At 44.1% G+C, this 14,411-nt stretch overlaps 1 protein-coding gene across 1 annotated transcript in view; it reads left to right on the top strand.

The window, feature by feature from the left end:
- PSTPIP1 (proline-serine-threonine phosphatase interacting protein 1) overlaps positions 1–14,411 on the top strand; it is a 56,745-nt gene that overhangs the window by 17,341 nt on the left and 24,993 nt on the right. The window contains exons 2-3 of the mRNA XM_085303942.1: positions 667–767; positions 4,621–4,695. Coding sequence (XP_085160068.1) covers positions 667–767; positions 4,621–4,695 — 176 coding nt within the window. The remainder of the gene's footprint in view (positions 1–666; positions 768–4,620; positions 4,696–14,411) is intronic.

Genomic DNA, 14,411 nt, shown 5'->3' on the forward strand with positions numbered 1-14,411 from the left:
GTCATGTTGAATTTACACCAGAGACAGACCGATTCAGACAGAGAAGAGTCTTTACAGATATAGTGTTCCCAAAGAAAGACATAATAGTACGTCAGAACTGGGCTCTTTCTGACGGCAATGCCATCCCTGCACTATGAATCCTTCCATTAAAACATCCCACCACCGATGGCATGGCCCAAACACCACTGCTTGTATTGACATTGATACGAGCACAAGTTTTCTACTCACACCTAGACAGCAGGTTACTGCCTTACCAAGAGCCCTGCGGCAGCAAGCTAACTCTGACCATTATTTCTAGAAAACAAATGGAAAGAGGAGCTGTTGCCCGTAAGAACTACACTACACCTCTCTGCAGTGCATGAGTCCCCAGTAAAGGTAGCTTGGGTTGCTCTTCCCACAGCAAAATTTGAGATCCATTTCACTGTCTCATTATTAAAAAGGCAATCTGATTTAAACAAAAATTAGCCAGATTTTTACTTTGGAGAAACTTCACCCTTATCTCCTGCTCCCTTAGCCCTGTCCCAGCTGTCACTGCCCTGGGCAAAGATAAAGGTCCATTTGGATTTTCAGAAAGTTATATTGCTCCGTATGACTGACAGTAAGTGCCTGGAAAACCTGCAAACTATGTTCACAAATCAGCTCAGCCGTTTATCTTTCTATTTGCAGTGCAAGGAGTTCACTTTCCACACTGGCTATGAGGTGCTTGTACAACGACTGTTGGATGGAAGGAAGATGTGCAAAGATGTGGAGGATTTGCTCAAGCAGAGGTAAAAAGAATGAGAGTAAAAAGAGTGTGAAAAGCCTCCATTTTCTTTCCTGCTTTGTCCCTGGAAAGGAGTAGTAGGCTGCTTCTGAGTTTTGTAGYGATACTTGTTTACACAGAAAATCCCAAGTGATTTGAGTCCTAAACTGGTCACACCTGTGCAGGCATCATGTAGGTAAATGAACCAAGGAGATTCATTTTCTGCCTGAATACTCATGGCTGTTTAGATAAATCCAAATACAGAATAATTTCTGAAAATGAAACAAAATAAATGAGAACTTTATGCTAGTTGCATCGTATGAAGGAGAAGGAAGATGGTAAGTGACGAAAGTGAGCAACAGGAGGGATTATCAGGTCACTTATTTTCTTTGAATATTATATTTCTCAGAATATTAATACAGCTTTTCTCCCTTAGGATAATCCCTAGCTCTTTGACATGATTTTTGAAGGTAAATAACAAATAGAAACTTCAAAGATTTAGGGAAAGATAGAAGGGTGAAACCATCAGACATACAGAGCTCCATTAAGGCAGTTATCAGTCCATAATTAAATGGTCACACTTACATCTACAACAAGAAGCATTACTGAGTTTCTGCTGTTACAGAAAACAAGTCATTTGCACATTTTTCTTTTTCCTGCTGTTGCCACATGCAGCGTTTCAGTTTCCTGCAACTACCAAAAATGCCTTATTTTTCAAATACAGACAAAGCCAAGTAAGATGCTATCAGAAGCCTTTCCCAGATATCCAAGACAGTCCACATTGTTTGCCCACCTTACCTGGTTCTGTTTTCATATCCCCTTTGAATAATAATTTTGTACTTTATCTCCATCCCTGCATGCTTCTTGGGGCCCCCTCAGCAACATCTAGGGACAGCCAACATTCTCCAAGGCAAGAAAATACATACTACACAGCTGTCCTGACTTGACTTTTTTTTGGCATTCATTTTTGTACTTCAGACTTAGAAAAGAAATCTGACGTTTAGTTCTGATTTTAAAAGGCTGAGTTAACAATTTCAGCATGTAGCATGAGGAATGTGCTTATGTAAGACCACACAGTATGGACTATGTGTATACCAGAGGTAATCCTAGAGGAGTTCGTCTCAGAAATGTCGCTTTATGCCGCTTGTTCTGCCTGCCTTGATCACAGCCTGTGCTTTAGTCTCATGCAGTCCCCATCTACTGAGTTTCCGTCTGTTTTCTGCAGGCTTGCTTTCAAGTACTGGGACTGATACTGGGACTGACTTTCACAGGGGTGTGAGCTATCAAACTGAAAATTCATTAAGTTACAGAAGTGTGAAATCCCCCATCAAAATATGAAGCTACTTGAATTGCTTTTCTTGACCGCTACTGGGAGCATATTTTATTGCTACCTGTCACACAGTCCTGAAGTCATGTCAGCCTGACGGTATCTTAGCCCCTTCTGTTTAAAATAGCTCCTTTGTGACTCATAACTTACAGAGATCACAATTAAATCGCAGGTTTCAGACAGGCTGTGCGCTGCAGCTTGCAGCTGATGCTATATAGGTCTATGGTTTTTTCAGAACGTATCAAAGGAGTTTCTGCAAGCTGCAGGATAAGGTTCTTCCTGCCTTGTGGTAGAGGCAGAAAGGACTTTTCACAAAGACAAAAAAGTACACTTACAGCCATTTTGCAGATAAGAAAGCTGAAAGAACAGTTTTTTCCCTGAACTTCTGCATACCCCTAAAACATTCCAGTGAATGTGAACACGTGCACAAGTTTGTGCATCTTGAGGAAGAGAAAGAGGGAAAAGACAGCAGCCACAGAGTTGCAAGGGGACGGTATCATTTCCAGTTTATTTCTGAAAGTGGCTTCTTTTGCCTTGTCCTTGTGTCACATTCATGGTAAGAGCAGGGGATGAACTGCTGTTCTTAGGGGCTGCCTGTGTCACTGGTTTGATACCAGAGTTTCAGCAAGGACTCCTGTAGCAGCTGCCCCGAGCTTGGAAACCAGCTGCCCTGGTTGCACTAGCACCTGATGAGTTTTTCCCCCAGGTCAATTACCGTTGCCCACAAATACCCGGCCTGGTACGGAGGAGGGCGTAAGAGCGTGGGGAACGAGGAGGTGGTCGTCTTCCAGAACGAAAGCTGTATTCAAAACCCTAAATATTTTCCAGTTCTGAAGCGCTACAGGGAAACCTGGAAGCTGTGTGCAAGAGTATCTGAAAGTGAGAAAGGCAGCACCAAGGCCTGAAAAGACGGTGTCAGCCCCCCGCCATACCCCTCGGACCTTGGGCTAATCCAGTCCCAGGAAGATTTGACCGGACGGCTTTGCTGGAGCTGGGATTCGCTCAATAGCTGACTATGCCCCTTTTCCTTGATACACCACACACAAAGCAAGCAAAACAGGACTGTGGCACGGGAGTTATTCTTATGGTGGTGTATCTACCAGTGCCAAAGCCTCTGTTACACAAATTATTAAAGTCAGACAAAAATAAATCTAACTACTTCTGCAGCTTTGTGTGTCTCTTGAGCATATTTCCACTTTGATGAAATTTCATTCATCTAATGTGGAAATGAAGCAGTACCTCTGTGTGGTCCTGTCACCACATTTTGCACCAAATACTCTTCTACAAGAAATCCCAAATCAGTGACATACGAACGACTGCCATATGCACAYGGCCTCCCTAAAACGCAGCTATTTCTAGTGCAGGATGACAGCAATTAACTAGCTGCACATGCAGTGCTAAACACACGGGAGACATGGACAGAGGCTAAGAGCAGCCTGCACGCCTGGCACGGGAACGTTGCGCGACTGGCAGCGCTCTTCCTCCCAGCCTGTTGGGTTTCCCTGGGCGGAGCAGAAGTCCCCAGGMTGAGCCTGCCTCAGACATCAGACCCAGGAAGACGGCTGCAAGCGTGCGGAGTTTCACCAGGACCACTCGCACAGCTGGCTGCCGAGCAAAGCGCTCGCAGCCGTCGTACGCAGAGGAATAGCCAACGAGCAGGCAGACATGCTTTAAGGGCCAGCCAGCCAGCTGCAGCGTGGTAGGCCCCAAAAGTCCAGCCCTGAGTAAAGCCCTTGACCTCAGTAAATTGCAATTTACAATATGCAAATAACATATTTATTATGGATATATTTTTCTGAGCATAGACCAAAAAAAAAAACAAAAAACAAAAAAAACAAAACACTTCTTCCAGAGCACAGACGGGAAGATGACAAAAGAAGAAACCATTGTATTTCTTTATTAACCCTAGAAACAGAACTAGTCTCCTGTGTCTCTAGTTACAGTTCCCTATTAGGTGAGGCCTCACATCATATTGTCCCCTCCATAAAACTGTCATGGCTTCACCTTGTAACTAGCACAGTTACTTCCCCCTCTACTTGTGCTGCAACTGCTCAAGAAGTACCTCATGTCTCTAACAGTTAAAAATTTTCCTCCTATTTCCAGCTTCCATTTATTCATAATCTCCTTTTGAAGGGATCCTTTGGATCCTGCAGTTCACTCGCCTTCCAGCCCTCATTTTGGTAGGTCAAGTCAGCCATAATCTTTTAGGTTTCTTCTGCAAAACAAACTCTCCATTTTCCTGAGCATCTGCACAACAGTTCTCTAACACTTCTTCTAGCTGCATTCAGCTTTGGGGGGACAGAATTTTACACGGCATTCCACAGTTTCCTCCAGGTCATGGAGATGGGCATTCATTTTCCCTCAACTCTTCTGGAAAAACCTCACCCAAAACATTTTAGAGATTCTAATAGCACCAGAATCAGGGGAGATGGAGAAAGTAAATAAATTCTATTTCTTGTGTTTTATACCTCAGAAGCAATTACAGTGAGATTTTTGTAAATATGATTCTAGTACCACGAGGAGAAACTGAGCAACWTTTTTCTTTTAACAGAGCACAGGCAGAAGAGAGATACGGCAAAGAGTTGATTCAGATTGCTCGAAAAGCAGGAGGACAAACAGAAGTCAAGTAAGGACTTCTTTTATCATTAATGCATTTTGGAAGCAGTATCAGACACTTGGGTTTTCCCAAGGAATGGGGTCTTAAGCTGCTCAATTCACAGCAAACTACACAATATTCAGGAAAAGTGGGGAAACACCATGGTTGATCAAAACAGGACTTGTGAAATCTCTGGTTGGGAATTGCTGCTTGGTCTTTACTGACCAAATTTTTAACTTCAGGATTACTAACAGTGTTTAATACTTGCTTCCAAAACCAAACTGAGTGATGGGAAAGGAGGAAAAGGAAGAGGATGGGAAAAGTTTGGGATAGTTCCTTGGCAATTCTGGGAAGGTTGGTAAACACTAAGAGATGGTGACACAGAAAATCCAAAGTGTAAAGATGCTCAATATTAGCTCTGCAGCAGGAAAAGGGCTTAGCTTAAAAACACAAACTTGGACCGCCTTTGAAGAGACTTTACTCAAGGTAAATCAATGAAACTACTGAAACACCCTGAAATGACATCTATTTTTCTCTGTCTCCTATATATTATCTTAGGTCATGTATAAATTGTATTGGAAGGGCAAGATATATGTTGGCATGGAATTTAACTTAATAAACACTGCTGATAAACTGCTATTATTGATCTTTGTAGCAATAATGAGACATTTTGCCATTACCGTAACAAGTAATCATAGAGTAATAAGGTGTAAGAGGATGAAGACTAGGGGTCATAGAAGGTAGGTCTGGAAGAGACCTCAATCTAAACAAATACCATCCTGCACCTCATTTCTTAATTGCAGTCTCCTTTTTAGGCCAATTTATCACTCATTCTCAGCATAAGTGTGGTTTCCTGCTCATATTTTATTGGAAAAACTTGACCTCAAACCCTTGCATCATCAAGGCATGCAAGTTCTAGTCAATCCCCTGTAGTGTGGGCTATGGTTTTTGCAGCACATCCAGGCCAAGAGAGCAACTGTTGCAGTAACTCGAGGGTTAAGCCAGCAGTGCTAAGTGGCACTGAGGCTCACTTCAGAGCACATGCAAGTCCTTTTCTTCCCTAGCTGCCCCATTTCTGCCTTGGCCTTAAACAGCGCAGCAAGGTATAGCAGGGAAAAGCAGTTACTCATGTCTCAATTCATGGAGTTAAACAAAGAATCATAGAATCACAGAAATCAGTAAGGTTGGAAGCAACCTCTGGAGACCATCTAGTCCAACCCCCTTGCTCAAGAAGGGCCACTAGAGCAYGTTAGACAGGAYTGCATCCAGGCGGGCTTTGAATATATTCAGAGAAGGAGACTCCACAACCTTTCTGGGCAACCTGTTCCAGTGCTCTGTCACTCTCACAGTGAAGAAATTAGAAAAGAAAGGAGAAAAAAAATGATTGCAAAACTGAAACAGCAGATTAAGGATGGATGGCTTCTTCTCAAGCCAAATGCCAGATTAGCATTTCAGGATTAACAAAAGGCTCCATCTAAATTTCTTTACYGACAGTGGAGGTCAGGCAGGGCAGAGGTGTTCAGAAACAGACAGCTTTGGCTGCTCTTATGTGACTTAGTGGATAATTCATGGGTCTGACTTTTCCTAAGGGATTATCATAGCCTGATTGAGAGGCAGAACCATGTCCCAGAGCTGTGATATGGATCCAAGTTCCTCTGAAGTTAGGGGAAGGTTGGAGCCAGGCCCAGCTCCATTTTGATCCAGCAATTACATAGCTTGGCATACAGAGAACACACTGAATATACCGATGCAGCAAAATGCAGAGCTGATTTACTGTGTTTCCATAAACACAGACCTGGTCTGGGTAGCAACCTGATATTTTTATCGGAGCAAATATCTCTATTTGGAGCAGAGAGAGCGAGCGCACACTTTACTTTCTGTTGTTCAGCCTCTCTCTGGTTGTTCAAGGAGTTACGCAGAYGGACAGTGACGGACGTTTGTCCAGAGTACACAGCTTTAAACTGGAGAAAACTGGTCTCTATTCAGGGCTGAGACAACTCATAAAAATGAAATAGTTTAGTTTTAGTGCCTTAAGTGTTTAGACACGGTGTGAAGTTTCTGTTGGTTGATGYGAGTACACTGTTGACAGCGTTTTTGCTCCCAGGATTCGGCTCACAGAGCGGAGAGAGGGAGCCGACATGCCACTGAGTCAGAAAAGCTTCTAGCGGATGAGGCTGCAACGGATCGCGTGCGTTATTGCAAGTCCTTCCTCTTTGTCAAGTCTCCTCACTGTCAAATAGCGCACTGCATTGCGAACGCTCCCGAGGCTGGAGAGGGAGSGTCGCTCCTCTGAACGCAGCTCTGGGTAGCGGTATTTACCGAACAAAACCTAGCTAAGGAGTTCTGCAGGTGCTCGTATCTAACGCTCGCGTGCGACAACCGCCAGGAGAAAAAGCAGCTTCCATTTTTCTTCTCCAGAACGTTTTCCAGAACTTCCTGTGCCATGTCATAGATTGCCGAGGGAATTATTAGTTTTAAATCACTGAGTCATTTTCTTGCTAMTGCAAAATTATCCCCTAGTCTTAAATTCAGTCACCTTTTTAATATCTTGGGTACTAAGGCTCTCTGTCACCTCAGGGAAATTATTTCACAACCTAGTAGTTCTCGATATCAGGAAGATAACCTGATACAGCTTTTAAAAGTCGATAAAAAGAAAAAAACCCATAAGCAATAACCACCCATAAACCTCCAGTGTTAGAAAACACCCAGAAGATCCGGAAGGGTCACAGTGAGGCTCTGCAGCGGCTGCAGAAAGCCGGGCGGGAACGCAGCAGCGCGAGGCGCAGCCCTGCGCAGCCGGCCTGTTTGCGGAGCGCCAYGGCAGAGCCGCGCTGCAGCCGCACGGCGGCCGAGGGAGCCTGCTCCCGCGCGCGCAGGGCTGCACCCGCTGCAGCGGAGACGGCCGGCACGAGCGCTTCAGGCAGTAAGCCGGCCTGCGGCGCGTTCCTCGCTTACGTCCTCTCGGGGTCAGTGCAAGCAGCTTTTTTCAACTTCAGAAACGCTATTAGAGAAATGGTATTGGAGGCTGAAAAGCAGAGGGAAAAACCTTGGGCAAGAAGAAGGTCTGCTCAAAGGAGGAACGAGCCAGCGGGGAGGAGATCCTACCCGGTCTTTATTTCCACCCAGCCAGAGACATTCAAGGAGCATAAACATCGTAAGCAACGGGGAGAAGGCTCCCCATAAACTGCTTGTCTTCTCCTCATCAGCTATCCTGCTAGGCTGAGGCTAACAGCCAGATAGCAGGAAAAAGAGGTGGTCAGCTGAGGAAACGTGGGAAGGACTAAACCTACGGGAGGAACTTTGAAACCTTGAGTGGGAATAAGGCAGAAGTGCAAATACTGGCTTATTGGTACTCCAAGGTCTCCCCACCGCAAGTCATGTCAACCCCAAGGCAACCTCTTTCAGAATTTTGGGCAAATTAAAATGTTTAGAATTGCTTTAAGGCATTTTCACTTGCTTGTCCCAAAATAAAACGTATTCCCATAGTGCAGAATAGTTTTTACAGGAGAGAATATTTCTGTGTAGCTCCTGCTCAGGCTCTCCTCTTGAAAATTGTTCTGCTTTGTATAACACTGAAATAGTGAAATGTTTCTGGTGCCTGCTCCAATTCAGACAGAGGAGGGATAAGAACCAGTATCTTTCACATCCTGGCGGGTGCCCTAACTAGTACAGCATGCTGCACCAGGTAATTGCCATTACCATGTCTCATTCCCTGCATGGAAAACAGTTCACCCCAAAGCCTCTCCAAATTTAAAAGTTTCCATTTTGAATCAGAGAAAAAAAAAATGTTCTGAACATTTTTTCAGGCTGTTCCCTTCTTCCTCCGAACTGCTTCAGTAGGAGCAAGTTGCTGAGCTCAGTTGAGTGTATAAATTTTTTCAATTGCCCCTTGTTATTTTCTGAAAAATACAGATCAAGGAATGCACTGCTGACTCAAAAAAGAGATAGTGGGGATGGCTAACTGAAAGGTAACAGGAACTCTGAGACCATCTGCCACTATTTTGAGAAAAATATACGTGACAACAGCCATCGAGTTTCCGTCTTACGTAACGCCTGCTGTTTGCTCCCTCGGCGTCATTACGAGACGTTTGGTTCGGAGGAATTACAGCACGTACATAWCCGCTCGCCCTGAGAGCGCAGGCGGCTTGCGTTTATGCTCAAGCTCTGCTCCGAATAAATTCCTGGGGACAGACTTTCCCTCTTTAGGCACCGGTTTTGGCCAAGGTTCTTGGAAGAAAGGTTTGTCCTGCGTGCTGTTTGCTGTATGAGCTGTCCTTAGCGTGGACACCCCGGGATCTCATCAGTGAGTTCTTCTGACGGGGGATGGACCCATCAGTCCCTACATCTGCTAAGGCGTAGGCATAGACAGCTCTGATTACAGCCACGGCTGTACTAGGATGCTACTGAATATCAGCAATAATGCAATGTAGTAACCTGGGGAAAGAGGACAGCGTTGTGCCTCCACTTGCAGACTCTTTAGCACCAGGAATGTGAGAAATGACTTTGACTGGACTGCTAGTAAGCGGCAAGCTTTCAGCTCTGCCACGATAGAGTGCAGTAAGCTTCGGTTAGGCACTAATTGTTCTTTCCAAACCTGTACTGGAAGTGGCCTTGCCTGGCCTACTCCTGTAGAAAAATATCTTAGAGCAGAAAAATCACAGGGGCGGGGGGACCTGCTGCGGCTTATTTTATTTATTTATTTATTTATTTTGTAAGCAAGCRCAGGACTTGTAAGAGAAGTTGGTGCTGGTGACAGTGGGCAGGACAAACCAAATACTCCAGCTTCCATCTCAAGAAACAAAAGTTCTCTGAAAGTGCTGGCTAGCAGGCAAAGCACAGAAACATTCAGTAGCACAGCCTGATTCAAACAAATTTAGGCCTTCTGGCTACTTGCTCTTGGAGCCCTGCAGCTGGGAGAAGCTACTTCCTTTGGGGAAGGGAGGTGTCCTCTTTACAACACAGGGCACAGGTCCAACTAACTCAGTAGCTGCAATCAGCATTTGCCAGCTCATTCTAAAATACAGAAGGATGCACAGACTCAAATCTAAGCGTAAGACTATAAAGAGGGTCACACAGGCTCACACCAAAACCCATTCAGCCTAATATCCTGTCCCCAACACCAGACCCCTAGGGAAGAGTAGAAGAACAGGGCAAGCATATAAAGATATTTCTCAGAAAATAATCTTCTAGCCTTCAGCAACTGGTGGTTCAGGGGCTGCCAAGCCAGYAGCATCTTTGTATTTAATAGCCCCCAATAGAGTTTTCTTGTGCAAATTTGTCGTGTCCTTATTTGAAGCTCTGAAACCCTTTAGCATTCCCTCCACTAAGTCCTGTGGCAAAGCAATCTAATTTAATGTTAAGTGCAGAAGTGTCTTTCTTGTTTGTTCGTAACCTGCCTCACTGCACTCGCCGTATTAGATCAGACGTACATGACAGAGGCGGATTAGCTTCCTTTCAGTGGGGTTTCTCGCAGCATGTCTGCACGGGTGACCTGCAGTCCCACTGCCTGTTCTGCTTCCTACAAACACATGGAGCTCCACGTTAACAACTAAAGTATGGAAAAGACTGTCTGGCTACTTCTTCCAAGGTAATCAACTGCCTGTCCCAAGTGATTGGTCCTCGAGGAGTAGGATGGAGGTGAGAAGTGCAGCAGCTGGGATGAGAGGATGGGGCACGTGTTCAAGGGCTCAGCCAGAGTTCCTGACTTGCACGCTGCTCAGAAATGCATCTCTGGAGCTCACCTACTAGAAATCAGGAATTCTATTCATACTAATTTAAAAGCTCTGTTATGCCACTCTTTTATATCTGAATCATGATTTCAGAGACTCTACTTATAATACAAATTATAAGGAAGATAGTTACAAAGCTGCAGCCAAGTACTCTTGGCAAAGGCCAGGTTACACCAACATTCAATGGGGCAAACAGAACAACAGAACTATATGTTATGAAGTTTAACCTGCTGTGTATTTTTGCACTCCCCATATTTTTCCAAAAGGTGTTAGGAAAGAAACCCCAACATCCTTTTGTGTTGCACACACGGGAAAGGGTGCCACAGAAAATGGCGATTTTTTCAGATGAGTAACAAGATCGAGTTTGCACGCGTTTGCTGGTCGCTCACACAGGAATGATGTCCTGACACATTATAGATGATTCACAGCTCATGCCTTTGAGAGGAAACACCCTTTCAGACCGCAAGGTGACTGGGAATTTCCATGCAGTAGCTTTGGGCAATTCTGCAGCAGAACAGTATGAGAACGGAATATATTATAGAGCCCAGTTTTCAGACACATCCTCAGCTTCAGCTGAAGCAGAGCCCCAGGAGTTCAGGTCTTCTGTAAGATACCTCACGTAAATGTGCAGTAGCTGGTTAAAACCCGCCTAGTTTGACAACAACTATTTTTGTCATTTGCCCTTCTTGTCTCTTCTCGTGTATATGATTTCCTGCTCTTTTCCTCCCCTCTTTTCCACTATCATCATCTTCAGATCTCAGGAAAGGGTAGTTCCTTCAAGCTTATGTCTCCTCTGCCTTTCTCTGCATGGCCCAAAATAGCATTTTTCAATGAGCAGGGGGTGAGGGCATCTGTAACGAAATGCCAAATTGCTGCTTCCTTTATACAAATATAGCACATCTGTCACATAATATACAGCATTTTCTGTATTATTCACACAAAGCAAACATTTTTGAACTGCAGCTAGAAATCATTTTGGAAGGTTACATTCTTCCATGGTTAGCTATTCTCCTCTCACATGTTCTGAACCTGCAAGGAGTTTATATATACTTTTATTCTGAACTTGCAGGACCCTGTGAAAATGGATCCAAACATGTACTCTGAGAAATCTAAGCCTCTGCTCAGTCCTTGTTAAATCCAATCTAGATAAGCTTTCTTGTGGTGAGGACAGGCATTTTTAGTACTGTGCTGGAGGATTGAGGAAATTTAGTTTTATGTTTAAAGGTACAAAAATTGTTTTGATTGTTTTATTCTTTGATTTGAATGGTGTAAGTGATTCTTGAGTCACAGAGGATCCAATTCATAGTCTATAGGTGTAGATTTACAGGGGAAAGAGGGAATGCGGATGTCCCGTTCTATTTCCTTCCCCTACCCCAGCAGGGTCTGGTGTGATCTGTCTGTATTCCCAGGCACCAGCTTTGGCAGTGATGATATAGCCCCCTTCCCATTCAGTTTGGGGCTATGGCTGCTTCTGATACATATCTGAAAAAAACCCAAGCAGCAGAAGCAAAGACTCGTCACGGACACACCACAGTGTTAGAGGAACCCTCCACACTTGCTACGTTCAGAAAGAGATGCTCCAGCCTGACACTGAGCCCATCCTGCCTGCACAGTACAGACTCCCCTAAAGACAATATGGCTACTCACGCTAGCAAGCGCCTTGCTATGATTTACAGATAGAAATTTGGGCTCCAGTAGTCAAAGAAAGGGTCTGCCCATGCCTTTTTTTCCACTCCAGTTGCCTCAGACACTACACCCCAGATGGGACCTGTACAGATCTTTTTCTAGTTGCACAAAATGGTTTTGCCTTTCTGCTTATACCYCTTCTTAGAGCAAGAAGAAAATTTCCTGGCAAAAAGAATTCTTTGATGTTTTCACTGTATCTCCATTAAGCAATGTCAGACATGATTTTAGCATGAAATATTCTACTATACGCCTGGCCTTGGACTTGCTACCAAGTTAGCTACCTCCCTGTTAAAAGAGCACAGCCTCCCTCCCCACTACTCCTTTTTGCAATGCAGACAGTCCCAGGTGCAAACTGTGACCAAATGGTTCTGAACTTTTTTGTCACACTTTGCCACCACCACTGGGCTTCACAGAAAGAAAATGTTAGTATAACTTCATTGRATTTATCCTATATTGCAGGAGGAGAGACAGATGCAAACCATAGCTTGAAAGAGGGCTGCCACTGAAATAGTTTCATAACCATGTTATCAGGATCTAAATTATCCGAGGCAGAGGGTGAGATGACTGCTGGAAAGTGCTCTGCAGGCTTCATCTGACAGAGACCTCTCCCAGTTTCAGAAAGAATGCTTTAAAAAAATTACAGTAAGAACAAAATGTGGTAGATCACGTTGATGTTATTCAAGCAAAAACCCAGCAGAGAAGAGGAAGGTGGGGTTATTTTYTACTTCTATTCACCAAGCAAAAGGTAAAAGGAAAAGGAAAAAAAGCTGTGGTTTTCCGGTTAGAAAAGCCTAAGTTTTACCTTCTTGTGTACAAGTTTTAAAGGGATTCTACGAATTACTCAGTTAAATCAGTCTCTAGTTGAGGGAGCATGCAAAGAATTGAACAAAAACCTCCAAACCATCAAGCTTAAAGTTGCAAAAAGGAGCAACACAACAGTGTACATCGTGAATATAGCAGTGGCATAAGCACTGGCACAAGYAGGGCTTGATAATTACATCTCTGGCACAGCAAAATTCAGGCTTTGATGACAGGAAAGCAATAGGTACCAGAGCTCCATWTGCAGCACATTTCCTAGCTGCTGGTGTTGAGCAGGGTTGCCCAGCAGAGCCTGCTGTCCAGCGGCAGCACAGTTCTTTCACAGAAACAAGGTCCAAAAGATGAAGGAGGAGAAGGCAAACAAAGAGAGCAGGTGGAACAAGTTCAGTTTGAAATGTARCAGTCAGCACCCATATTCCAGCTAACAGTAAGAATAGTTTAGCCACTAGATGGCAAAAAATCACCAGAAGTTGCTGCAGAATGGCTTTTGCATAGACTCTATCTGTTCCCCATTACTCCAGACTGAGAGTCAATCCTTTCTCCATCAGAAATTCATTTTGACAATTCCAATCTTTAAATGTCCACAGGGGAGTCTTTAACAAACATGCACAGTAAATTTCTGTCCAACACTATTTCAACAAGACATCTGCAGGTGGCTGCATGTAGGGATGCCCAAAGGGAAGGCTGGTGCTCTGTCTTTAGCTTGAGTGATTTAATAGTCTCCCAGATTTCCAGATTTGTCATGGGAACACTAGAACTGAGCAACTAAGGGGGGGGGTGTGTGAAAACCTATAGTTCGGCTTGAATTATTTTCAACCCCAGTTTTTCTAATTTGGCCACAACAAAAAACCCATTGCCACCATAGTGCTAAGCAGCAGAGCTTACTGAGAGGACAAGGCACTCCGTTAAAGCGACCAAAAGAGTGAGCCGCCCTCACTTYGGGCACTTCAGAATAAAGATCTTACAAATCTTATTAGAAAGTCACACGCAGCTGAACCCTAACATGAGAAGTTTTAGTAGGTAGAATATATACAAAAGAGCACTGATAGAATTAAAATCCACATATATATCTCAATACCTAGGTTACTTCCATTAAACCCTCCATTACTACATCTAGTGCACTGAAATGATATATTTCACTGATCTAATCAGAGCATCTAGCAGCAATGAAGAGCTCATCTGCAGGACCGCTGCTGCAGCCAGCACATCCCCGCAGCCCCGAAGTCATAAAGGAATACCTGATGGATCCGTGGGGCAAGATTTGATTTACTTATTCTCTGCCTTACATAACTTGGCACAATGACATATTTGCTACTCCCTCAAGCCCCATAAGGATGAAGGATCTGATTCACTGATTTCAGTGAAGTATTATAAAAATAAGGAAGGAAATGGCTTAAGCCTATTCCAATCTACTTACGGACTGTGGCCTTGCCCTAATCAGAAACTAGGGAACCAACTGGAGAAATCTTTTATACAAGAAGCAAAAGGCCAGAGCTTTCTGAAACGGCAATT

The sequence above is a fragment of the Rhea americana genome, unplaced genomic scaffold (genome assembly GCF_003343005.1).
Source record: "Rhea americana isolate MKP2758 unplaced genomic scaffold, rheAme1 scaffold_201, whole genome shotgun sequence".
NCBI lineage: Eukaryota > Metazoa > Chordata > Aves > Rheiformes > Rheidae > Rhea > Rhea americana.